This window comes from Onychostruthus taczanowskii, unplaced genomic scaffold (assembly GCF_017590055.1).
Source record: "Onychostruthus taczanowskii isolate IOZ18803 unplaced genomic scaffold, ASM1759005v1 scaffold10, whole genome shotgun sequence".
Lineage (NCBI taxonomy): Eukaryota > Metazoa > Chordata > Aves > Passeriformes > Passeridae > Onychostruthus > Onychostruthus taczanowskii.
In genome coordinates this window covers 3,607,304-3,632,496 of record NW_024496526.1, presented here as the reverse complement: position 1 = coordinate 3,632,496, position 25,193 = coordinate 3,607,304, and the positions used below count along the sequence as shown (strand labels likewise).

The 25,193-nt window shown below is 47.0% G+C and overlaps 1 protein-coding gene across 2 annotated transcripts in view; it reads left to right on the top strand.

Moving 5' to 3' along the window:
- IGFBP2 (insulin like growth factor binding protein 2) overlaps window positions 1–24,701 on the top strand; it is a 51,945-nt gene extending 27,244 nt beyond the window's left edge. For both annotated transcript variants that reach the window (XM_041408864.1, XM_041408873.1), the window contains exons 2-4: window positions 19,647–19,870; window positions 21,244–21,384; window positions 23,201–24,701. In XM_041408864.1, coding sequence (XP_041264798.1) covers window positions 19,647–19,870; window positions 21,244–21,384; window positions 23,201–23,368 — 533 coding nt within the window. In that variant the 3' untranslated portion in view covers window positions 23,369–24,701. The remainder of the gene's footprint in view (window positions 1–19,646; window positions 19,871–21,243; window positions 21,385–23,200) is intronic.
- The last annotated feature ends 492 nt before the right edge of the window (window positions 24,702–25,193 follow it).

The window sequence follows — 25,193 nt, the reverse complement described above, 5'->3', positions numbered from 1 at the left end:
AGCAGACTTAAATGTTCTGCAGTGACAGGGTTTTGTGGTGGTGTTTTTCTGTGATGGTGTGTTTTGTTTTCTTTTATGGTATCCTCAGAAAGGAGGAAGGTCTGGGTGGCTGTGATCAGAAGTCAAGGACCCAGAATTGGTGGTACCAGAAGCACTGGCATGTAGCCTATATGGACTGGTAGTGATGCTGTCCTAGCTATAGCAGTGTAAAGATGAGAAAGGCAACCTTCCTTTGTGGGGAAGGTGGAATTAAAAATGAAAATTAGGAAAATTAAGAAAATGAAGGAAATTCTATGGGGTGGCAGTGATCATGTGGATAAATGTCTATAATGTTATTGGAAAGATAAAAGTTTCCAAAATAATATCTCTGTGGGAACTTAGGAATGTATCTTAATATCTAGAAATACACATTAACAAACATGTTTTATTAATAAGGTAAAACATAGATATGCCTGGATGTGGTAGCCCAGATTTTTTCATTAAATAGAGCACCAGCAAATGGAGGTGCTATTTTAGGTTTTGTTTTGGTAACTAGTGTTGATGTTAAGAGGGCCTGATTGTACAGAGGAATCTCGGACCTAGTGCTCATAAAATGGATTCCTTTTAAATTAAATAGAAACCTAAACAAAAGCAGATCTGGAACTAGGATACTTGTCTTTGAAAGGGCAAACTTTGAAAAATGAAAAAACCTGCTGGGTGAAGTCATCTGGGCAGGGAATCGTGAATGCAGAGGATACAGAGCCTCTAATTCAAACATGCAGAAACTGTCTGGACCAGGGGTCCTAGGCAGAGGAGGAAAACAGGGCAGGAAAGGGCTCCTTGCTGAAAGCTGGTGAATAGCCACCTTAAAAAGGATAGCTGGGACTAAGCAGAGTCTGTAAGGAATGGAAAAAAAGACTAATTGGCAAAAAAAGCAATGTCTTAGAGGTCAGGAAGGGTAGGGATAAAATGAGAATTGCCAGAAGTCATGCTGCGTTAGGTCTGGCAAAAGAAATTAAAACAAATAGCAACAGGTTTCTCAGCTACATAAATAAAATCAGACTTGAAGCTGCTGTGCTGCAAGAACCAACTGGAAGATCAAAGATGATATAGGTATGGATCCAGTATTATACCAAATTTTGCTTTGTTGTTAAATACAGTTGGAGGGGATGAGAACATGGAAATCTTGGAAACTGAGGGTAAGAACTGAAAGTCAAAAAATCAAATTGATTTAAATTAGTCAGAGAGTAGGAGCACCACCCCTGGTGGAAAGTGTAGGTGTGAAGATGTTGAATACTTGTGGTTGCACTGTTAGGCTCATTGCTATGAAGAGAGAAAGCCCAGAAAAACTTCAGGATAAATGATGTGGATGGTTGAGAGGGTCAGGAGTGGGATGAAGCTGAATAGAACGGAGTGCTGGGATGGGCAGTGAAAGACCAGACAGAACACTTTGATGACTGGGGCTTCCTTTAGTGAAACTTGCCACTGGACAGCTAAAACCTGCATGTGTTAATTGATACTAGGGGGAGGGGGGACTTCCATCCTGCTTTGAAGAAACCACCCAGGCTCACCCTATATCCACAGAAAATGTCCCACGGGAAGGGAAGCGTTAGCCCCCTGGAAAGCAGCTGGCAAGCCCTCAGCAGCAGTCATGAGCCTGAATAATGGATGTTGGTAGGCACAGGTGCAGGGAAGAGCTCCAGGGGAGTGGGAGCTTGTGCCATGGGGAGGACTTGGCTGCTCTGATGGGTTACAGGAGGAAAACAAAGACAGGGAGGGGAAAGAGCACTGTGAGCGAGAAAATAGTGTTGGCATGAAGTTGTAATATCATAACTCAGCCCTAATAATATCCTGCCCAGAAAATATGGCATCTTCTGCTGGCTGGAGCACTGCCATTCTAGGATGACACCTCCAGGTGATACCTCAAGGGTAGGGCAGATACTTTTGTGCTCCCAAGGAGGTTGCTGTGATGTGACTCATGGCAAGTCCCATGTCCAGTGGTTCAGGAGGCCCTTGCACTAATCTCAGGGAGGACTTTTTTCCTTAAAAGAAGAATTTTCTAAAGTGTTTTAGTTCTCTTCATGAGGCCAGCAGGTTTTGTCAACACACGGAATAGTGCTGACTCTGCCATGCTAATACTCCTTCAGCTTGGCAGAAGACAGGTTTTGTCATGGGAGAGTGATTGTTAAAGATCAGTGTGACCAAATGATGATCAAGACCAAATTAAAAATAAAATTGTGCTCAGAAGTGTTTGGGGCTTCATTCACAGTACAGTTGGATTGAGGCTGAAGCAGTATTCCTGTTTCACAAAAAGTTTTACTATACTGAATATTCAAAGGGAATTGAGAGATCATTTTGCTGTTGTTCTTAATACTGTTTTTTAGGTGAGGGCCCCTGGTCTGCCTGGTTTTTAAATTTGTTTTATTTTAAATTGTAGCAAAGCAAATGGCATGACATTCTCTGACCTAAAGCGGGTTTCCATCTATTTATTTATTTACTGAGATTTTATTGCTCAGCATTTCAGAGTAGCAGAAGTGTCCTATGTGTTTGTTTTCTTTAGGCTCTAGAGTTTACTCTGCAGCCAAGCCAAACTACTCCAGCTTTGGGGGGAGCTGAAATGAGGAAATCTGTACTTTGTGACCATGCACTTTAAATGAAAGGGCATTTGGGAAATGGAGCAAGTGATCAGAAAGTGAGTATTTGAAACGGGTAAGCAGGGGAAGGCTTTAAAAGAAAGCCCTTATTCAATGCCAATGACTAGATAATGTGGTAAAGTTGGGAACAGAGATAGAGAATTGGTTGCTCAAGAGGAGGTATCAGGTATGTTGTCTGAGGCCAACAGCCCTGACAGAAACAGTGAAAAGGATAGCTGGCAGCTCTGATACTTTAATTGCAAATGAAACAAAAGCTGGTAGGGGAGAAACTGAGAAGTGTCACATGCCTTTAAGGCCTCCAAAAGGCTCTTTCCCAGCTTACAGTGGGCCTTTCTAGACTGATTTATTCCTGTGACTCAGTGAGGGTTAGATTTGAAGCATTTGCTTCTCTCCACTTCCAAGCTCTCCCCAGCATGGCCATGCTGCCTTTGGGGCAAAGGAGCAAGATGCACTCCAGACTATTTATGGCTCATTGTACAGTTTCATTCTGGGAACATTGCGGGGAGGCTGATGGCTGTGCTGATGCAAAATATTCATCAGCCTCTGCCATTTTCCAAGTTAATTTGTCTGGATGACTTCTCTGATGACTTCTCACATTTTCCACCAGCTGATGCTGTATTAAGAGTTTGTTCCTTTGACTCTGGGGATGTGTCATTGTATGGTTGTTTCTCCATTTTCTGTCCAATTTAAGGATTCAGGCTGACCTTGTCAATTTTGTCAACGGAGGCCACTTCCATAAGGAATCATCATCTGGAGACCTCCATCCCAGCTCCACTGCACTAGGTGTGATCTGAGCACTGCCCTTTTCTTTGGTGGAGGTTCTTGGTTTAGGCATCATTCCACACAGTGTCAGGTCATCTCTTAGGGCATCCATCTCTGATGCTCCCAGCTTAATTTTTCACAGCTTTACAGCCAAAGGACAGTGTCCCATTCTCAAGTCTGCTTCCTGGTCCAGTTCAGACCACAGATTTTTGTTATGTGAACTGCTGTTTTGATTAGAACACTGCAAAAAACCTTTGGTCTCGACCTTAAAATTACTCATAACATGATATACTATCACAACCCTTTTGTAAACTATACCAGTGACTAATTATTTGGATTGTCCATGTTTGTCTAATCCAGTAATTTTCATCTCAGTAAAAGCTGCATATCTATGAGTTCTTTTGGTCTTCCTAGACTTAACTATAGGTGTCATCAGATTTTCCCTGGTTGCCCTTTTCCTTTCTAGTATATTATCTGACCAATCTGTCCTACTTTCTTCTGTGGTGCTCCATTATATATTTTAGGAACAAGAAAGACGCTTGTGTGGAGTTATCTCCACAGGTTTTATTCACTTTTGCTTTTCATTATTGATAAGTTTCCGTTCTCCTCTTCTCTTACACCTCCTTAATAATAAATATTTATGTTGCCCCATCAGTTTATATAGTATTCTGCAGATCTCTAAAGAGGCAAAGCCCTGTCCCACTGATTTCTTGTCTTTCCATACATCTTCCATGCTGCTGTGCAGGCACTAGAAGCTACAGCTTTGCAGGGAAGGACTCACATACTGCAGAGGCTGGGTGTATTTTGTTCCTCTGGAGCTCACTGGGAGTAGAAGGACTTCCTAATTCCCTTTCAAAGAGGGGATGATATAGCAGCTGGTGGTATTACACATGGAGAGAGTGTGAAAGTGCCCTGAAATTGGACATGCCCATTCTGCCTTCCCTGGTCCTGTAACAAACCCTGTCTTTGAATGCAAAATTTGCTTCACCCCTCCTGTGAGGTGTTAAATGCCACCAGTAACTCTTCCCTGCTCATTACAAACCCTTCCTTCCAGCATTACTTGTGTGCTCCTCCTCCAGCTACGCTTTCTGTGTGATGTAGGAGGGAGTAGTGAAGTGAGGTGTTAACCCAGCTCTTGTAGCATTAGGGATGTCTTTGGTCTGGAGGAACTTGATGATGAAGAGATCTGTGGCTGTGTAGGCATCAGCCAAATGAAGCTGGTAGAAATGAGATCAACCCAATGAGATTTCTTACTCTGGTATTCTTCCTACTGGTATTCAGTAGGAAGACTGAAATGTAAATATGATGATTGCAAGCACATGTGGCTGTGGCTGTCCATCTTGAGACCTGTTCAGTGAAACATGGATTTATCTGTTTGCCAAGAACAACTTGCTTTTCCCTTTAACCCTCAGGAAGCCTTTCAGCTTTAGTCTGGCTGACACCATGATGGTTTATTTAGCAAGACAAAGCATGGTGAGGCTGAGGGAGGGGTGTGAGAGGCCACAGCTGGGCTTTGTGAGACACACGAATGGGGCAAGGGAGAAAACTATTAGGAAATAGCAAGTGTTCTGGTGCAGAGTTTGGGTGGGAACTTGTAGTGTTCAGTGGTAAATAGCTGGTTAATCAATACCAGATTGTCTCTTGGAAGTTGTCTTAATTACTTTAGCCTGTGCCAGACACTGATATCCTTGAAACCTGAAAAATCCCATTAGAAGGTGCTTTCATTGGTCCTCAGCCAACATGTTTCACTGTGTGACAAGAGCAAGTGCTGATGGGCTGGAGATAGGCAGGAGCCATCGGGGCAGCTCTGGGGGTGGCACTGGAGGGGTCTTTGTGTCAGGGCACTCTGTGCAGCTCATCAGGAGCTTGCAGTGAGTTCCTTGCTCTAGGGTGGTGTCCCAGCTCTCCACTTAGGCAGCACTAAGAGCTGCTGCTGCTGTTTTCCATGTGCTTTGGCTTTGTTCCTGTGCCCTTAGCTCATGCCAAGGCCTTCTGTAGTTGCAAAAAGGCTGGGCATTTTTCTTTCTTTTTAAAGAAGAGGTGTCCTGGCTTCCAGCCCTTCACCAGGGCTGTGGTTGATTTTGGAGGCATGCATGGCACACAGCAGGTGCACTTAGCATTCTGAAGGTCACCCCTTGGCTCAGGGGTCTTCAAAGCCTGTCTCAACAGAGTATAAAGGCCGGCACTGTGGTGTTTAGGTCTTTCGGCTGACTTATTCCTGTGGGCTGAGGGAAAGCTACGAAGCAGGAACAAGAAGATCACTATTTTTCAGTTTCATTTGGCATTCCATGAAAAGACCAAGCAGGGCACAGAGCTGAACTATGAAGGTCGCTCCTGTAAGAAGTTGGAAATGGCCTTGATATATAAATGGCATCTAAAAGGAAGTAGAGAAATTCACAGATGTATGGCTGGCTAAGAAATGTGATCAGCCATGCGCAGCCTCTGGCTTGGAAAGTCCCTATGTCATTGGTTTCCAGAAGCAGAGGAGATGATCAGTCATTACAGTCCTGATGTCAGCTGCTGGTCACAGAGGAGCAGCTCATTCCCTGCTCCGTTTCCCTGGGAAGCAATGCTGCAGAAGCCATCTGCTGATCTGCTGTCCCCTCTATCTGTCGTGGTTGAAGGGGGTGTCAGTGTGGGTTGTACAGCAGTACCTAAATTCTCTGCCTTCCCTAACTATAGAAGATGGAGTGTCCTTTTGAGGCTAACTTGAACTGGTGTTCTCACAGGTAGAGTCCAGCTGGGTTCAACTGTAAAGCCTAAAGAGGGATTTTTTCATTGGAAAGATGTCTCTGCTTTGTGAGTACGAGCTGTGCTGGAGGAAGAGAGGAGGGCAGGGAGAGGTTTGGAGACTGTAATTTGCTCTGCCTCTCTCCCAAGGAATCCAGAAGTTTGTCTTGTTAAAGACAGGTCTGTTTTCCTCTCTAGTGAAACAAGAGTGCCTGAGTAATTATCAAACACACAGGAACATCCATTGCCAGTTTAGGATAGGAAGTGCAGAGTTTAATTACATTTTGACTCTCTTTCACTTCACTATTCAGATATTTCTTTTCCTGGGTTTGAAGTCTTGTTGGACTGGGACAGGAAGGACCAGGGGAGCTCATTCAGCTGCTGCTAGTACGCCTTGCTTTTTGCTCGCTTCAAGGGTGGCTTTTGTGTTTAGACATCGGAGAAAAGATACCAGGCAGCAGGGATAAAGGATGGCTGGACTCGGCACTGCAGCATGAAATCAAACTGGAACACAGCACTGGGAGAGCTGACAGTGCTTTGAATATCTTATTCTCATAGGAAGGGGTTGGGCAGGACATTGATGCCTGCTTCCATTGGAAGGTTTGAAAGCCACAGAATTCACAAGTTGTGACGTTGGCTGAAGAGGATTCTCTTGTACGTGGCAGGCAGCAGAACAAGGAGCTGAGGTCAGGGCAGGACACTTGGGAGATGGCTGGTGGGGGTGGGGAGCATATCTGCTGGGCACAAAAAGCAAGTGGTGGTGTAACTGAGGAGCTTCCTTCTGGGTGCCTGAAACAGATTGTGGGGATTGCTGCATCACAGCCATGACGTGTGGTGGTGTGATGAAGCATCACTTCAGCCACCTACCCTGAAGTCTTGATTTCAGCAGGTCATTCTGCTTTTAGCAGGTATAGAGGTCCTAGGCTGCTTGTGTGGGTTGCATTCTGTGTTAGTATTAAGCAGCATCATGTATTTGTGTGCATTTGGTGCTCCATGCCAGCTAAGCAGTCTTAGCCTCAGTCTGCAGGGAGAGAAATACTGTCTGGGATGGTACCCCTCCCAGTCCATGGCCTGAAAGCTGTGGAAGGATGCTGGGCATGGGCCCCTATGAGGATGCCACAGGCCAGTGAAGGTGCCCAAACTCCTTGCCCCAGGAGGCACCAATCCTCTTTTCCCAGTAACTGCAGAGTACTTGGGGTGGCTTAGTGGGAAAACAGCTGACTTTACAGCCAGTGCTCCTCTGTGCTCCCAGCTACTGTGTGCCTGGCTTCTGGTTTCACAGGGAAACAGGCATATAGGAGCTGGCAAAGGGCATTTCAGGTAACCTCTCCTCAGTCTGGGGGCATGAAGGACCCTTGTACTTTCTGGAAGGGATTCAAGCACTGCATGCATCAAATACAGGCTTCCTGAGTTGGGCTTTTCTGTTGTTCAGGCCACCTGGAAGGATGTGCCAGAGGAGTCTCGCAGTGTGATTGATTGTGAGCGGTAGCTGGCACCAGCACAACGTGCACTGGGTGGTTGGAGGGGTACATGGGGGCTGTGTTTTGATTCTCCTTTTCCTGTTTGTTGTAACTTGGCAGAGGCAAAGTTTCAGAGACAGCAGGGGCAGCAAGATCCTTTTTCTTTCTTCCTGACATGTACTACACCACCTTCTGCCACTAATTCTGATTTTTTGCTGGGAAAACAGAGTGGAAAGGGAGGATTGGTGGGGTTTAAGTCTGCAGCTTTGAAGCACATAAACCAGAATATTTATTTAGCATGGGGTTTATTGTCTAGAGAGGAGACTTCCCTAAAAGCAGCCCCAGAGATTGTGAGCAGCTGTCACAGTGGCTTTTGTTCCTGCTTCAGGTGGGAATTTAGTGGAAAAAAAAATTTAAAAGGAAGAATGAAGAAAGAAGCAAACATCAGCCACGCAAAGCCCTCTCCCCAAGGCCTGTTCAGAAAATAGAGATAAAGCAGCAATAAAGTCAAGTGCTCAATTAAGCCAGATGTATGTGCTTTAAAACACTAACAGATGTGGCAACGGTGGCTCCAATGAAATGGAGTTTTATGGACTAAGTGTGGTGGAGGTTGGCGTGGGTGCCCGTTGCTTCCTAATGGTGAATAGTTCAGCAGTGCTTTTATTCTGGGGACTGATAAAGGGGGTATGTAGCAGCTGAGGACTGTTCCCCACTGTCTCCTTGGCTCCTGCCTCCTTGCCTCTGGAATGGCTGTGGTTACAGTGCTTTCCAATTGTGGTGGTCTGAGAGCAGTGTGTGTTACAGCACTCCGGGGCAATCTACCTACTGACAGCCTCCCACCTTAGGGCTCCCGGGATGGTTTAGTGCCCCCCTTGGTGAGCTCCTTCCCCAGAGCCTGTGCTTGGGGACTTACTTGCCCTTAAATGACTACTGCATTTTGCTTAGAAAATTTGGGGGTTCCAAAACAGCGTAGATTAAGGCCAGGTAAAACCTGTTGCATGCTATACAAGATGAGCAGAGTACAGTGTGAGCAGTACTTGCTGCAGAGCAGCTGTCTGGGCTGTGGCTGGGGAGGCTGACCCACGTCAGGTGTACATCATGTTCCAGGCTGGTTTGGAGTTGGGATGTAAACATCCATGTGCCACAAGCCAGCTTATGGTGTTTGGCATTTTGGGGTGAATTCCGTGGGAACGCCAGTCCTTCTTGAAGCTGGGGGATTCCCTGCACTTCCTTGCAGAAGGTCAGTGTTTCACTGTTTGGATTGTTTACAAAGGCAGGGGTGGTTTTCTCTAATTTGAGGGCCATCCCACCATGTACATCATCACATCCCACTTTTCAAGTGCTCTTTGCCACATGCCTGGATCTCTTCCAAGGCTTTAAGTAGTATCCAAATCGTCTGGCCAAGAAAGGGGTGCTGTATCAGGTGTAAAGCAAACACACCAGGGAGCTTGGTGCTGAGCGTGCTGGCAGGCTATACACAAAATGCTTTCTGGAGCTGTTTAAATAGAAAGCTGACTGATGTGCATCCCAGCTTCCATTACAGTGGTTCAGCTGGGTTATCACGTTTGTCTCCATCACTGTGTTCTGTGGTGGTCTGTGTCTTAAGCTTTGCAATGCCTCCATCCTCCTTGGGAATGCAGCTACTGATGCTCCCCTGTCTTTTCTTCCTTCCTCTACCACAGTTTTATGACTCTCTCTTCCTGCCTTTTGCTCAGCAGGAGTCTACAAACTCCTGAGGTTTGAATTTGGGCAGCTTCATGGGTGGCCCAAAATAGAGAGTCTTTTTCAAACAAAATGAGGTCCAGCCCTTTATAGAAAAAAGGCAAAAGACTAAAGCAACATCATCAGAGTGAAGGAGCAGGGTGTCTGGCACTGCTTCCCTCACACCTGTGGGGAGGAACTTCCCCTTCTGAAGGCCAAGTGGCATGGATGTGGCCATGCTGTAGGCTCTGGAGGTTGCAAGTCACTGAGGGACCGTAAAGGTGCCTTGCATTACGTGCATGTGCATGGCCCTTGTGTGCCACAAACAGTTATTAACAGATCAAACTGCTGCCTTCTGGTAGAGCGTTTGAGTTTGAATATTTCATTGTGTTCCTGCATGTTTGCGTGTACTGGTCAGCAGTGGGATGAATCTGCAAAGTCTTAATTTTGTCGAAGCTCCTGATTATTTCAGTAGCAGTGCTGTATCAGTGAAGACTTTATCCTTAGAGAGTGGCAGTTGCCTTGTTTCAGTAAATGCACATACTAAGAAAAATACTAAATCTGCATAACAAATACACATGCAAGTCCCTGCTCACGGAGCACTTGAACACAAGGGTTCAAATTCAGCTCTGCCTCTAGCTGGGAGAAGGGTAACACAAGGGTTAAATAAATTTGAGCAAAGTGACTGCAAAACTGAGTGAAATACTGCCCGAAGAGCAGATGGCCAAAGTGTTTTGACATAACCTGAAACAATTGTGGTGTTGCTTAGCTTGGATGTCAAATGAGAAAAAAAACATAATCTGGGAGCAGCTCAATTTGTGGCTTAAATGTGGGATATAGCAACTAAGTAATAGCCCTCATGAGGAGGGAAGATAATGACTCTGAGTGCTGGAGGCAGCTGGGAGATGCTTGTGGGCAAAAAAGGCTCAACTAAATTGCAGCAGATACTCCCTCTTCTACCTATGGTTCAGTGCTCTGGTTTTATTCGGAGGCACCTGTGCTTTATGCCTGGGGAATGCAGCTTTCTGGGGAAAAAGCAAACAGGGTTGGCTTTAAGGGCTGGTGCACAGCTCAGGGGCTGCATGAGGACAGTGGGTCCAGCAGGCTTTAAGGTGACTCTCATGGTATTGGCTGTTGTGCTCTGGCAAAGTTTCTAAGAAGTTAGGAAGAAATTACTGTAATAATAGTGTGTTTTGAAAAAGGCAGACTTTTAGGAAATGTGCAATGAGATTTGGGTGGGTGGTGAGGGGAGCCCTGGCTTGAGCTGCTGTCTGGAAAATTGACTTTGGAAAAGTGAGATGTTATTTAAAAACTGGTAATACAAATGACTGAAGTTCATTCCATTTGTATGCATAATAACTGGAGAAGCCAGTGTGGCTGAGAAGGGAGCAGAGCAATACCAGAGACAGGTGAGAGATGGCTCTCACAGGCAGGATGAAGTACCTTTTTGCATTTTAGGTGGTTTTTTGCTTTGTTTGTGGGTTGTTTTTTGTTTGATTGGGGTTTTTTATTCCTAGTTTTGAGGAATTTTCCACCTTTCTTGAGGGTCCAAGGTCAGACTTCTGGCTGTGCTGCACACAGCCTTCCCAGATGGTGCAGTACTCTGCCGCAGGCTCCTCTGCTCATGCTGTGTCCAGAGTCACTTCCCCACCAGCCACTGATCCTGATAGGGGTATGAATAGGCACCAAATGGTTACTCACAAATCAGTGAATTGCAGTTGGGCTTCCAGAGCCAGAGGACATCTTTTTGGTGAGCTTTTGTCTATCCTTGAGGAGCCAAAACAGGCAGAGGGCATTTTCAGAGACTGTCTCCCTTAGCTTCTTATATGAAAGAGCCCACAAAATTCCCTTCAGCCACCTGTCCTTGAAGCAAGATGTCTTGTATTTGGCTAAAGCACCCTATCCAAGAGGCATGGACAGATGTGAGTACTTGCTCTAGTAGTCCATCTCTGTGCAGGTTCAAACTGATCTTTGGCAGTCTGTCTCCAGCTAGCATGGTGTTTGATTGTTGCTGCCTGGACCTATAAAGGTAATAATAATTTGAAAATAGGAGAATAGTCTGAAAAGGTCCTGCATACTATAGTTTTTCCCAAAATATGTGATGAAAGCAGAAACATTTAGTGTGATTTCATTTGAAGAGTTCGTTGTTTGTGATTGTGTCCATCAGATCATAAGTCCTTCATCAGTCCTTCCTGGCAGGCTGCAGAGTGTATACCTGGGAATCAGCCTTGTTGAGATTCATAGCTCCTGTAATTCTGGCAGCATCTAACTCTCCTGCAGGAAAGAGAGGTGCAGCAGCCCAATGCCAAACAGAGATCATCTAGATAGTAATGAACATGCAGGCACCCTCATGGAAGCTGTGATAAGGAAAATTCTCCTGTGCTTGCATACTCTGGACTGTGTGATGCAAAACCCCTGACAGATTTGGACTCGGGGTTAGAGATGAGCCCGTGTTTCCATTGTGGAAATACAGGTAATTCAAACACAGCAGTTAGACCTATAGAAAATGAATAAGGTGGTTCACTTTTAATCTGGAAATTCATAGGAACCAAGGATTTAGGCATTGATCTTGTACTAGAAATTGGTTCAGGCTTTTTGGGGTGCCTGAAGACCACACAGATGCATGTGAGTGAGCGGGGAAGGAGAGCCGAGACTTGGTCTGGTAGGATTAATGGCTTCTTTCACTCAGGCAGAAGCCCCTAATGACTAAATAGTAACTACTCTGGGGATTTTACAGACAGGGTCAATGTCAAATTGGGAAGCTGCAGTGCAATTAATTTAAGCTGGGAAGTGTTTTCAGTTAATTCATTTGGTTCTGCTGGGAAGGTTGGAGCTTTGCAGAGGGCTAATTGTAGAACTGTGTTGAAAAGGCTGAGATACGGTTCAGTAACAAGGGGGAATGCTTTTATGGTGGTAGGGAGCTTCGAGAGCCTCAGTCAGCAAAACCTTCCAAACGCGTTAAAGGTCTTTTCCCTGAGCATGCTGCCTTTACACACGTTGAGGTTAAGTACGCGCACAAAAATACTGTCATCAGCCATGAGGTGAGACCCTCTGGCTCCAGAGCCTCAGCTTTTAGCTAAGTCCAGAGCGTCTCTGCTGTAGGTGTGCACTGGGATGCACAGTAGCTCCATGCTCGGGAGAAGTCGTGAAAGAAAAGCAGGATTGTAAGTGGAAGCTTGGTAAATGAAGGGACTTGAAGCATTCTCCTCCTGCATTTTTGAGGGTCCTGAACAGCATTCTCACCATTCTTGGCACACAGTGAACAGCTGGTGCGGGAGAGAGCAGGATGTTGCAAATAATATGTGCAGGCTCACAGCTGGCAGGAGGAGGTCTGGAGCAGACCTTCCCCAGCAGTGGTTTATGCTTTGCTGGGTCTGCATAGAGTGGACTGATAATGTGCTACACAGCCCTTCAGTCAAATAATTTGGAAAGAAAACGAACAAAACAAACCTTGCTATTTTGTCTCTCTTCAGCCTGGTTGCACATTTCCATGAAATGGTGGAAACTTACTATTTTTATGAATTGTGTTCCTGTTTGAGATGCAGTTGGCATTTGCTGACGTGTTTGTAGATATATTGAGAGGTGGAGGGGGAGGAGAACTAATAGGGACACAGGCAGTCATACAAACATACACACATGCAGAAACACAGAGGTAGGCTGTGTAATTGCACAAGTCCTGTATCCTTGGGAAACCAGGCTACAAACATGGTTAAAAAACAAACAAAAAAAAAAAAGACAGAAGTAAAGCCCTGGGGAAGGGACATCTCGGTCCCTCTTGTATCCTCATCTGACATCGCCTTCATGTCAGCATTGCTTCTCCCTTGGTCCTGGGGTGCTTCGTGTGCAGAGGTGCACAGGTGTGGGTGCGGGGCACTGTGCAGTGGTAAGAGGTTTTCCTCTGGCTCTGGATCTAGGTGCATGGAGGAGGGAAAGTTGTGCTCTCCAGCCACCAGGAATAGGCAGAGAAAAGAGAGCAAAGCAAGCTGCTGAAAGCTTTGCTGCGCGGAGTCAGTGTCCCTGGCACTTCAGAGGAGCATAAAGCATTTCCTGTAGGATGCCGGAGTCAAAGGAAAGCACTGGGTGCCCCTTGGATCACCCCTCAGTGCCAGCTGCTCAGGGTAGGGAGAGGAGCTTGCTAAGCAACCCCTGGCCAGAACATGCTGTTCCCTGTTCCCTCCCCAGTCCTGCCTTCCCTGCTAGTAGAGATGGGCTGAAAAGATCTCATGGCAAGGAAAAAAAAAAAAAAACCCAAAAAAACCCCAAGGGTGTTTGCAGAGCCCTTAAGGCTTTTGGCCTCAGGAGATCTGAGAGTGCTTTGTGGACAGCTTATCACAGAGGTAAAGCAAGCTCTTGGAGACTAATGTGGGAATTTTCTGGCTGTGGTGTGCAATTCCTCACTGTTACTGAGCAGGCTGGTGTGATGAAATAACCCTGGGAGTGCAGGCAGGCAGAGGGTCCTGGGGAGCTCTTCAGCAGATGGAGAGATACTCTGAAGTGATCTGTGTGCCATGATGGTAGTCTGTGTTTCTGAGTGATTGGGATGATTGGTCTTCAGGGTAGTCCTCGCAAAAGCTGGGTGGCACAGACATCTCTCGACTTGTAAGTCCTTTGAAACCAAATCAACAGCTTAAACATGACCCGTTCCCTGTGCAGAACTGGATGAGGCTAAGAAGAACAGGCTGCTGGCTGAGGAGAGGGGACACTAAGCAATATGGGGGTGTCCATGTACTTGAATCCAGAAGGGATCATGCACAGCTTTTTCCTCTTTAGTCTGTCAATGGCTGTTAAACCTAGTCTAGATGAAATAGCTTTGGTTTCTGAACTGCTGATGGCCGGAGAACAAAGGAAGTATTGCTCTGTAATTGTCTTCTTTTCTGCCCTTCGCCTGAGCATCCATGGTTGCCCTCTGTGAGAGATGCTGTTCTAGGGCAGGTGATGCTTCTTCTCCTTTTGGGATGTGTGCTCTTCTCCCATTGCTCCCTCTCCTACACAGCCCATTGCTTATGCTCTCTCTGTGGCATTTCCACATGCACTTCTGTGCAAAGTGAAGAGTGAAACTTGAGTGGGTGCTTTGGTTTAATCTGCCTCTGGACAGCTGCATCCAGACTAGCTTGATGATGATGGGGCCAGACCGTGTACCGGTGCTCCCACATTTTCCCTCTGCTGCCAGCTGAGTGTGGATGGATGCTGTGCCACGGCTCGGTGCTTTACAGGTTGGCAGTGCTAATCAGCAAACCCTGGGTCCTTTTTGGGGGAAGGATGTGGGCCAGAGGTCCTGGGCGTTGGGGTGGGCTTTGTTCTTGGTTGCTCCTGCTGTGAGGAAATTGCAATGCCAGTGTAATCCTTGTTGGCAAAGTAGTTCTGAGGTTTCTGAGTTCCAAGTCATAAAACACCAGAGCTGTTGCACCTTTGCCCAAGGCTCTTGTTGAAGTACTTTGCAGATTGATGAGGCAGAGGTCACTGGGGCTGTGGTTGGGGTTTGTCTGCTCCTTACCTACCTTCCTACAAGCAATTCTTCCAGTGGGGCTGTTGTGCATATGAAAGGTCAGGCTTAAAGGCTCTGTCTGCTCTCAGGCTGTACAGGACAAGCACTGGCTTCTTGGCAGCCTGGGACAGGCAGCTCTGCTCCTTAAAATAAAAAGTGGCAAGCAATAAGGCATTTAAATTATCCTGAAATGATAGAACTTGCAGACACAAAAAGCTAAAAGATGCAAAAAACCCCCAAACCTAGATAAGACAGATGTCATGGCTTAGGGTGAAAAATCTCTTCATGGATGCTGCATTCCTGCAACCCCAAGTGTGCTGCTCACTCCTGTACATGGTGCAGTGCCAGGCCAGGACTTGAGCTTCTGGATTTGCCTGTATATTTCATGCATGGCTTTAGGCAGCTATCATATATTTCTGTGCCTTTTTTTTGTTTTTCTTTAGCCATGTGCAATTCAGGATGAACACCTTTCTGTCTTCAGGGTAATTAATGAACTGCAAAGCCCTTAGATGTCTTCAGAAGGAGAGTACTGGCCAATGGAGGCTGTGATTGCTGCGGGAGGGAGATGTAAGCCCTGTCCAGCCCAGGACACAGCCGGGACCCCCAGAGAGTGGGGTTTCAGACAGAGTGTTGAAGGCCACTTGGGTGAAACTTTCTATGGGTCTGGGACCTTAATCAGCATTTAAACACTGTACAAACACCCTGGGCAGATAAGCAAATGCATGTGAAACCCTCTGGGCAAGCTGTTGATGAAGGAAAGCAAGTGCAGAGAGAGCAGGAGTGGCACTGGCGAGGGCGGCTGCAGTCCTTGGCATGGTGTGAGCTCCCCGTGATAGAGCCTGGCTCTCCTGTGCTAAGTGAGTGCTACTGGCTCCATCCTGTTCTGCTGCCCAGATATGCTTCAGAGCTCTTCAAAGGGATAAAAATATATTTTTAACCTGAGGCAGCTGCCTTTTCTGTGTGGTACATTTTTTCTCGTAGCTCTGGAAGTGGCAGGTTGTTTTTCAGCCCCTCTGTTTCTCAGCTGTCTCGGCAGAGGTGCCTAGAGGTCTCAAACCACATTCTCAAAAATTTTAGCACTGGAAATTGGTAGTTGCTTTTTGAAAATGTTGGCGAGACAGTGCAGCTCCCTACAGATGTTAACTGATGGCCATTTGAACAGGCTTTTTCCTCAGCCAAGTCCTCGCCCCATTGAAGCAAATGGGAATTTTCCTTGAAAAAGGCCATAAAGAAATCATTTTCTTGGCCAGTAGAGAGGTGTTTCATGGACTCCACATCAGCATTCAGGAGAACTTCAGCTATCTGCTTAGGTTCCTGCCACACTTGTCCCACCCTGCACAAAGCTCTCTACCTTTTGATCCAAAATAACACAGGAGATGTTTTCCACATGCTGTAAGAAAGAACTATAAAACAATTGTTTTGGAGTTTGACACCACTCCCTTACAGATATATTTAGTGTGAATTGAAATTGGTCAGCAAAAAGGCGTTGGTCAGGATGACAGATAGATTAGGGCTATGTGTCTTGAGGCTATTACATACCTGCCCATCCCATGCTAGTAGGGTTGGTAGGTGGCTTCATTAGTTCATGGATTGTAATAAACAAGCATGACTTGCGGCTTTTGGGCAGCATCAGAAAGCACTCTCTGGCTGTAAGAGGGGTTATTTGCCTTGTGTCATGCTCTGTGCTGTCCCGACCTCGAGTCTTTATCTCTCCACTCTTCTTGTTGCTCCCTGGCCCTTTTGCTCTTTCAAATGTGGTCCATCACACCTGGTTCTCAGCCTTCTCCTATGCGTGCACCTTGTCGTGAAAGAAACATTGGTGCTCTGCACATGGGGCCAAACTCTTTTGTCTCATCTCCCCTTGTGATGAAGCCACCCCTGGAAGCTCCAAGTTGGGATAGCTTCTCTTAAGAGCAGCACCAGATTTGTGAGAGGGAAAAGTGGTGATGGGGCTCTGCCATCAGCCCCAGGTGAACCAGTCCAGCTTGGCAGCAGGGTCAAAGGCATGGCTCACCATGGCTGACTTGGCTTTAGAGAGGAGAGCTTACAGTCAATAGCAGCTAGACCTTCCTGGCTGCTGATTCAGTCTTGCTCCTGTGATGGTGCCTGGGGAGCCAAGACCAATCTCTCCTTGTCCCTGGGTGTGTTCACCCACATTGGCTTGCACACTCCACTCCCATCAGTGGTTTTCTTTGGGCTGATACTTGTTAGCATTGGAAAGTGAGAAAAATGAACAAAAATATTATCAGAAGCAGGTTTTGTGAATGAATCAGCCGACAAGAGGCTTACCAGCTCGCCTGCATTTACTAGCATAGTGCTTATTTGGGCAGATGTCGATGTATTTTAGTTGGAGGCAGGAAGGAGTGAGAATGGATGGGGGAAGACATCACTTCCAGTTTGCTGCTTTTCTGTCATTTTGTACCATCTTTTTCTGAATGAAGCAGAGGACTGCAGTGTGTCTGAGAACCTGCCCTGCTGCTGCCCTTGTTCTGCTGTTGTTGACAGTGTGGGGGGCAACAAGAAGAGGAGCAAAAAGAGGTCAGAAGGCTAAAGCTCTCCTAAGCCAGCCTTGCCTCTCCACCCTTGCCCATCTCTTCATGGTGCTTTTTTAGTTGATTTCTCTCTAAAGGCGGCCTCATGGCCTTCTCTCTCCTCACTATGTGTTTTTAATTAATGGGGAGACTGGTGTATAAACAGAATATTCCTGCTCAAAATATTGCTTGTCTGACTCCTAGGATGGTGGCCAGATGGCAATCACCAGACAGCAGCCTAGACTTTGAGCTCGCCCATCTGGCTATCAAACCTGGTCTCAATTCTCATCTGGAACCAGAACTGAGGAAAGTAATGGACTTTGCCAGATTGGTTTTGCCCCATGTTTGCTTTTCAGTTGCTACCTAAGCAGCTAAAAACCTGCAGACCAAATGCATTTAGTATTTCTGGAAACTTCTGAAGAAGTTCAAAAAGATACTGGACAAATCTACTGAGGGATGGGTCTTTTGGTGGCTTTTCAGTCCTGTGGGTCAGATGCAGTCTTCAGCCATGAAAGTGCCCTTACTGCTGGTCTGCAGCACAGACTGGGAATGGTCCTTCTGCACCCAAGCAGCTGCTGATGGTCTCTCATGAATGGCAGGCTGGGCTGGATGGCTCCTTGATCGAGCCCACCTGAGCCATCTTTGCATCAGGTATGTTTGCTGGGTAAATTCAGACAAAACTCTTCTTGCTGTTTCTCCTTTTCCCCAAGCTTTTCAACCCCAGTTTGGGCTTGAAATACCTGACAAGAGCTTAGAAAGCTGTGGCAGAAATAAAACACTTTCTATTAAGATTTTTCACTCTGTCATGACAGTAGGGCTATGCTGACAGTAGGGATAAACATCATCATGCAGATTCTGAAAAAAGGAACTGTTAACATCTGTAAATGCTCTGTATGCTTGGTCTTCGGAGAAGCAGGAGAGATCCATAAATTAAGCACTGTTACGTGAGCTGAAGCATTGCTTGCGTTGCCTCATGCACAGTTCGATGTGATTTCTTTACCTCTAGATAAGTGCCTGAGTTGCATAATGCTGGGAAGCTGAAATTGGAGGTGCCAAAGAGTTCCAAAGAATTCTGATGCTGGGAAGTTCGGTGCTACAGTTCTTCCTTGGCAATACTGAAAGACACTTCCTGTTTGTCACCATCACCAGAACAGCCTGGTCTGTCCCCTGGTATGGTACCTGTGGAGCTGCTGAAGAGGTTTTATGTAGAGAAATACATACAGAGACGTACAAAGCCTGGCCTGGGTTATTGCACTGGGAGGTGATGTCCATGTGTGGGTTCAATCCTAATTTGGGCTGGAACGGACCTCTGGAGGTCTTGCTTAAGTCCCAGCTTAATTCAGGGTCAGCTTCAATATTATATTTAGCTATAGTACTATATGTGCTTGCTCAGCCAGATCAGAGCAGGCAACAAGGAGTGATCAGCTATCACCTACTAGGTGTTTGGAGCAAACAGGAGGAATTGAGATCTGTCCTCATTGCCACTGCCAAGTCCAAAGAGACTGGTGGCTGCAGCATTGTGACCATCGTGTCCTGCTGTGGCAAGGTTTACTCCCACAAATTCCTGGTGAATTGGGAAAATGCATAAAGCACAGCAGAGGAGATGGAAAAATACCAGAAATCCCCAGATTTCTTCTAACTGATTTTGAAATGGCTGAGCTAGCTGGGATCTTGTGGTGTTTAGCAGTGGCAGAGTTGTGGCTGTTCCATTGTTAGCAGAAGTGGCCAAATGCAGAAGTAGGTAGAAGCTAAATGAGTAACACAGTGTATGAGAAACAATGGGAAGGATGGTATGGCAAGGATGATGATCACTGAAATGGCAGGATCTCTAAAGGATGTTAGGGTGGCCACATGGCCACAGTACAGAGGTGAGGTATTTTTGAAAGCAGAGCTGAGAATTTATTTTAGCACATGAATGTTGAGTAAGTATTCCTGGAGATACTCTGGGAGATGACAGATGGACTCAAGGTATTGTTACTAATCACTGTGGTTTTAAGTGTTGGAGCTGAAGTACTTTTGGCATCTCTAATGCAACTGGACTTCTAATGGGAAAATTGCATTCTTGGGAAGTAATTTAGAAGGTCACAAAAAAGCCAGAAAGAACTTCTCCAGCAGCGATTTCCCCTGCTCCCTAAACTGTCTTTTAGAGTGGTAATAACTCCAGAATGAAAGAATCTATTCTCACCTTCCAGATGAAAGGGCTAACGCAATTTAAAATTTTTGCATGCAAAGATTTTATGGCTTGGTAACTGGCCACGTCTGAAAATGATCCAGGGCAGGATGAACATGTGAGGCAGCGCCTGACTGAGCTGGACACTTTCCTTGTCTGCCCCGTCTCCTGCAGATAATGGTGATGACCGGTCTGAGAGCATTCTTGCTGAGAACCACGTGGATGGCACCGTGGGGATCCTGAGTGGAGCTGGAGGGAGGAAGCCCATGAAGACGGGCATGAAGGAGCTGGCAGTGATGAGGGAGAAGGTGAACGAGCAGCAGCGGCAGATGGGCAAAGTCAGCAAGGCCCATCACAACCATGAGGACTCCAAAAAGTCACGGCTGTCGACAGGCAGGGTGAGAGGGCAGGGCTGTGGGGAGCTAAGGGGGGCAGCTGTGGGCTCACTGGGAAATGCTGACTGCAAAGCCTAAGTGGCATCTGCAATAAACTGTTTTAAAAACAGAAAAAATAAATTAAAAGAAAAAAGTGCGGAGAAGCAAAAGAGGAGAAGCAAACATTTTTGGCCCGATGTTGGGGCTGAACACGCCATCTGATGAATTTTGATATGCGGGTCAGGTGGCATTGTTTTCATTGCAGCTTCACCTCTGGAAGGGGGGGTTTCCGCTGGCTGAACACCCACCTCTGCCTGGGTGCAAGCATGCTCTTTGCCCATGGATTGGCTTTCTCACACCCTTTTTCCCTAAGCAGGAGTAGCCCAAGGGGATTTGAGGGGCCAGAAGCAGGGCTGTCTGCCTGCTGCAGGGCAGCCCCAGTCCAGGTTAAAGGAGGCCACAAGCCCTGAGGATGACCTGTGTGGCTGTCCTGTAGTAGGGAGAGTGCTCTAAGACCTCCCAGTCTACTTGCCTGTCCCTGTCTGTTACTCAGTTCTTGGCCGTGGCTTCCCTCTAGTGGGAAGTTTGGTCAAGGCAACTAGATGGGATGGGAATGGGGATGGAGATTGAAACCCACTCCAAAGGGCCCACAATATACATCCCTGTAAACATACAGAGTATTAATATCTGGGGAGCACAGGGAAAGAAAGGAGCTTTAAAAGAGTCTGCATGCCTTCCAAAGACTAGGCAAATCAGAAATTCAAAATAAAATGCAGGCACCGTCAGCTTTGAGAGTTCACACACTGCTGCTGCTCCTTTGCAAAAAAAACCTCCTCACCCACTGCAAAAGCAGAGAGGCTCACATCAGGCATATTTCAACCACACTGCCTTGGCTGGAATCCCTGTCTGGGAGCTGCTGTGGAGCAAGAAGGATGCCTCCAGAGGCTGGCTTGGGGTACTCCCATTCCCATCCCCTCCACTCCTATGGAGTCTTACATGCTTTTGAGTTGTACTTCTGGGCATCACAGGCGTGTACTCTGGGCTATGCTTATGGAAACCCTCCTGATCTGTCTGGACTAGCCCTGCTTCATGTCACTTGTCACCACCAGTGGGAGCCTCTCTTGAGGTTTCTCCTCTGTATCCAGGACTTGGGACCTGGTATTATGTTGGCTCTTGGCCATGTCAGGTACATGGGGGATGTGCATGTCTATGCACAACTCTGATTTTGGGTGCCTGGAAGTGAACTCTGGAGCAGGACCCAGTGGCAAACCTGTGTCTTTAGGGGTGCATATGTGTTCATCCCTACTGGTGTTCCCATTGTCCACAGTGTTGATACTGAGTGGTACCATTTTCCTGATAATATGGGGGTTTTTTTCTGCTTTCTGGGCTGTTTTCAGACCCCTTGTCAGCAGGAGCTGGATCAGGTCCTGGAACGCATCTCCACCATGCGGCTGCCAGATGAGCGAGGGCCCCTGGAGCACCTCTACTCCCTTCACATCCCCAACTGTGACAAGCATGGCTTGTACAATCTCAAACAGGTAAGTGGGGAGAGTGGGGGCTCTGGGGCTGTCTGTGCTTCCAGCAGCAGCCCTTGGCTCACTTCACTGTCTGTCCTCACCATGTGCAGACACGGAACATGCATAGTTCAGGGCTGGGCTGATACCCTATGCATGACGTCAGGTGTGGGGTAAATAGAAAATGCTGCACATGGCATGGACAGGTTTAGTTACACCCCTGTGCATCTGCAGCTACTAGTTTGCAAGTGGAGATGAAATCCACATCCACATATGGCTGTGGACAGTCCAGAGATGGAGAATCGGTTTAGTTCTTCTTCCCCACAAGAGCTGCTCATCTGTCCAGGTATATTTTAATGAACTTTGAGCCAGATCTTGTCCTGTCTGGGCTCTGCTACAGGAGAAAAGCAGGGGGAAGAGGGACTGAATACTGACCAGTCTTGCAGACAAAGCAGAAGGTGCTTCTGGGAGTCAGGAAGGTTTCTATTGTGCTTTACTGGTTTTCCTCCACAAGTTGAGGCTGGTCCCACAGCTCCAGGAGGGATTCCTTCCAGGCAGGTGGGGGTTGGGGTGCAGCATGCTTCTGAAGGTATTTATGGGACCCAGAAGAACTCAGAAAACTTGTGTATCTGAATTCTGACTTCCTGGCTTCATTCATGTAAAACCACCAGGTGTCAGTGGCTGAGGAATGGGAAAAAACTGCCAGGAAAAACAGCAGGAACAGCTGGTGTAGGGTTGACTGGAGTAATCTGTGAATAGTACTTGGATATGAGGATTCCTTATAGCTGAGCCTTTAGAGGGGACCCATGCTGTTTTCATGGCTAGGCCTTTTACACAGGGCTACTTCTACCCCTTCATCAGAAGCATTAAATAAAAAAAAAAAAAAATTCTTTGAGAGTATCTCCCTCTGTATGTTCTCCTGTCTTTGTACTACTTGGGCCCTCACCCATCTACCCCTGAAGAGCCCCATGGGCTGGCTGGATCCCCCAGCATGACCACACTTGGAAGGGCTGGATGGAGCAGAGCTGGCAAATTGCCTGTAAGATGAGCCATGTCTGGGGAATGAGCCTGGACACTGCGGTGATACTTTGTGTGCTACAGAAGAAAAAACAGTCTCTGCTGCTCCTTGTGCCTGAGGAACAAGTCAGCCTGCACTGGCCTGCTTGGAGTAACTTCTCATCTTGCACTACAGCCTGTTCAGAAATGTATCTGCTGGGGCTGGAGGGATGAACAGCAGGTTCAAAGTGCAGCACTGCAGGGCAGGAGGAGGATGGTAACTATTAGACCAAGAAACTTTTCTCTAACAAGACTAGGAGGACAGAGGCCACGTTCAGATGCACCATGGTCCCTGCCTCTCTTCTGGGATAAGTGAATCTCTGTTTGGTCTGGCTGTGGGGGCCTTGATCTGATGTTTGTTTAGCCTAATCTGCAGGTGAGAAGATTATTTTGCCGCTCCTCTGTCAATCTGTTCTCATCCCTCTTTCCTAAGGGATCTTTGTCTCTTTGGATGCTTTTCATCCACAGCTGGCAAAGGGTGATGCATTTCAGGGACACTTGTCCTTCTGGTTCATTAGAATTGGCTTCTTGGTCCTTTGCACAGCCCCTGGGGAAAAAGGTTCAGCCCCCACCCTGGACTGCTGGAGTAACATGGCTGGTGCAGCACAGGCCCTGGGGGGTTTGAGTACAGCATCCCATGGATTTTCCCTGAATCTAAACTCTAGTGCCAGTTCATCAGAGAAACCCCAGCTCTGCCAGTGCTGGGGCTTTGGGCTGGGTGACCTGGGAAGTGGTTTGTTTTGTCCTCTTGACTCTAACACGTGTCCTGTCCCTCTCCATGCAGTGCAAGATGTCGGTGAATGGGCAACGTGGCGAGTGCTGGTGCGTGGACCCCATCCATGGGAAGGTGATCCAGGGTGCACCCACCATCCGTGGGGACCCCGAGTGCCACCTCTTCTATACAGCCCATGAGCAGGAGGACCGGGGAGCACACACCCTGCGGAGCCAGTAGACAGACGTGATCTTGCTGGCTGGAGGTGGCTCACTGTGGCCCCAGTGCTGGATTTTACATGGGTTTCAGCATGTCTCTTTAGGCTCTGGAAGAGACTGGGTGCTGCCCTCCTTCCTCAGCTGCCTGGTTCCTGGGGAGGGGAGGGATAAGGGGAGGGGAAGGTGGTGGGGGGTTTGCAAGGAGAAGGGACTGCTTTCTTAGTCTTTCACCCAACATAAACCAGAGAACTGGTCTTTTTTGCTCCTCGCCCTGCAGCCCTGCCCTCCCTGCTGCTTTGCGGCATCTTTCTGCACCCTCCAGCACAGAGTGCCATGTGCTCCCTGACCCCTCCCAGGGGACGAAACCCCTTGCTATGAGTGGGAGAGGGTAAAAAAACTGAAAGAGCCCAGCCTTTTCCCCTCTTTTTCTTTCTTCCCCAAGACCAAAGACTGTAAATATTGTCACCTGCCTCTTGTGTCCTGCCAGTCAGTCTCTTGTGCCCCAGCCCAGCCATCAGTCCTGGCATGGGATGTAGTGTGGGAAGGAGGAAAGGAAGAAAAACCCTGGATTCCCAGCTTGAACATATCACCACAGTTGGGATGTGTTCCTCAAGGAAGCAGCAATGAGGGAAAGGGCTAAAGATGAGACAGCTGCCACCTTGCCCCCTAACAACACTCTTGGGTGCTTCCTTTGCTTGTGCTGGGGGACAGCCAACTCCAGAGGGGCCCAGCTTCAGTCACTGGTGTGGGAGCATGGGGTCTTTGGGTGATAGCAAAGCTAAATGCTTGTTTTTCCAAGGGATTTGAAGGGCTTTTGCACAGTATTTCTTAGGATCAGCTTATGCCGAGGGAGCTAAAATGAACTTGCCGAGGCTGGGTGGAAGGATGCGTGTGTAGATTTAGGATAACAAGCCAGGGAATGTCTCTCTTTCTCTTATTCATTTTTTCTTTATTTCTAGATAGGAAAAAACAAAACATCTAAAACCTACGTTCCCAAGCAGCTGCCCTTGTCCCTCCATTTTTGCTTGGGACTGAAGTGAGCATCTGTTATTCAGCACATAACTTTTTCTTTTTGTAAGTAAATTACAGTATATATCTTGCTTTGTAAAGGCCCTCACTCACACACACACATGCAAACACACAGACACAGACACACACACGCACACACTCTCACACTTTTCTGCCCACATACACATTTGTATAGATGAAATCCAAGTGATTCCAGGTGCTCTGAGAGGTTTTGTGCTGGACATGCTGAGGAGAGATGTGTCTCTGCTGTTAATTCACCTGTTGATTTCTTTCTGTACAGAACACACTGATGCTGAGAATAAATAACTTCCCCATTGCCTAAGCAAGGAGGTTTTATTACTTTTTTTTTTTTAATATGGATGTCCTTATTAGAGCAATTGCAAAAACCTCCTTGGAGTAAACGTCTCGGGCTTTTCTTTAATGGTTTGTTGTTTCTTATCCCCCTTCTTGGACCCACATTTCAGATCTGAAGTGTGAAGGGCACAGGTGGGCTTTGTTAATTAGGGCCCTCGTGCCTTTGCAAGGGTTTGGACATGGCAGTGGAGGAGACTGGGGAAGAACCCCCTTTGGAAAGGGGGCATCCCCTTTGGGGATGGGCATATGTGGATGTGTATGAACGGGAGCAAATGAAAGAAGAAAACACACCTCCATGCAAAACCAAGTAACTGTAAAAATGATGCTACATGTTTTCTGTTAACATCTGAGGGTGTTCTGCTTTTTCATATAAAACTTGCACATTCTGGCTCTCATCTGCAGTTTGTACTTTGTTTTGTTTAGGAATAGGGAAGTTTTGTTATTTGTTTGCCTTCCTTTTTAAG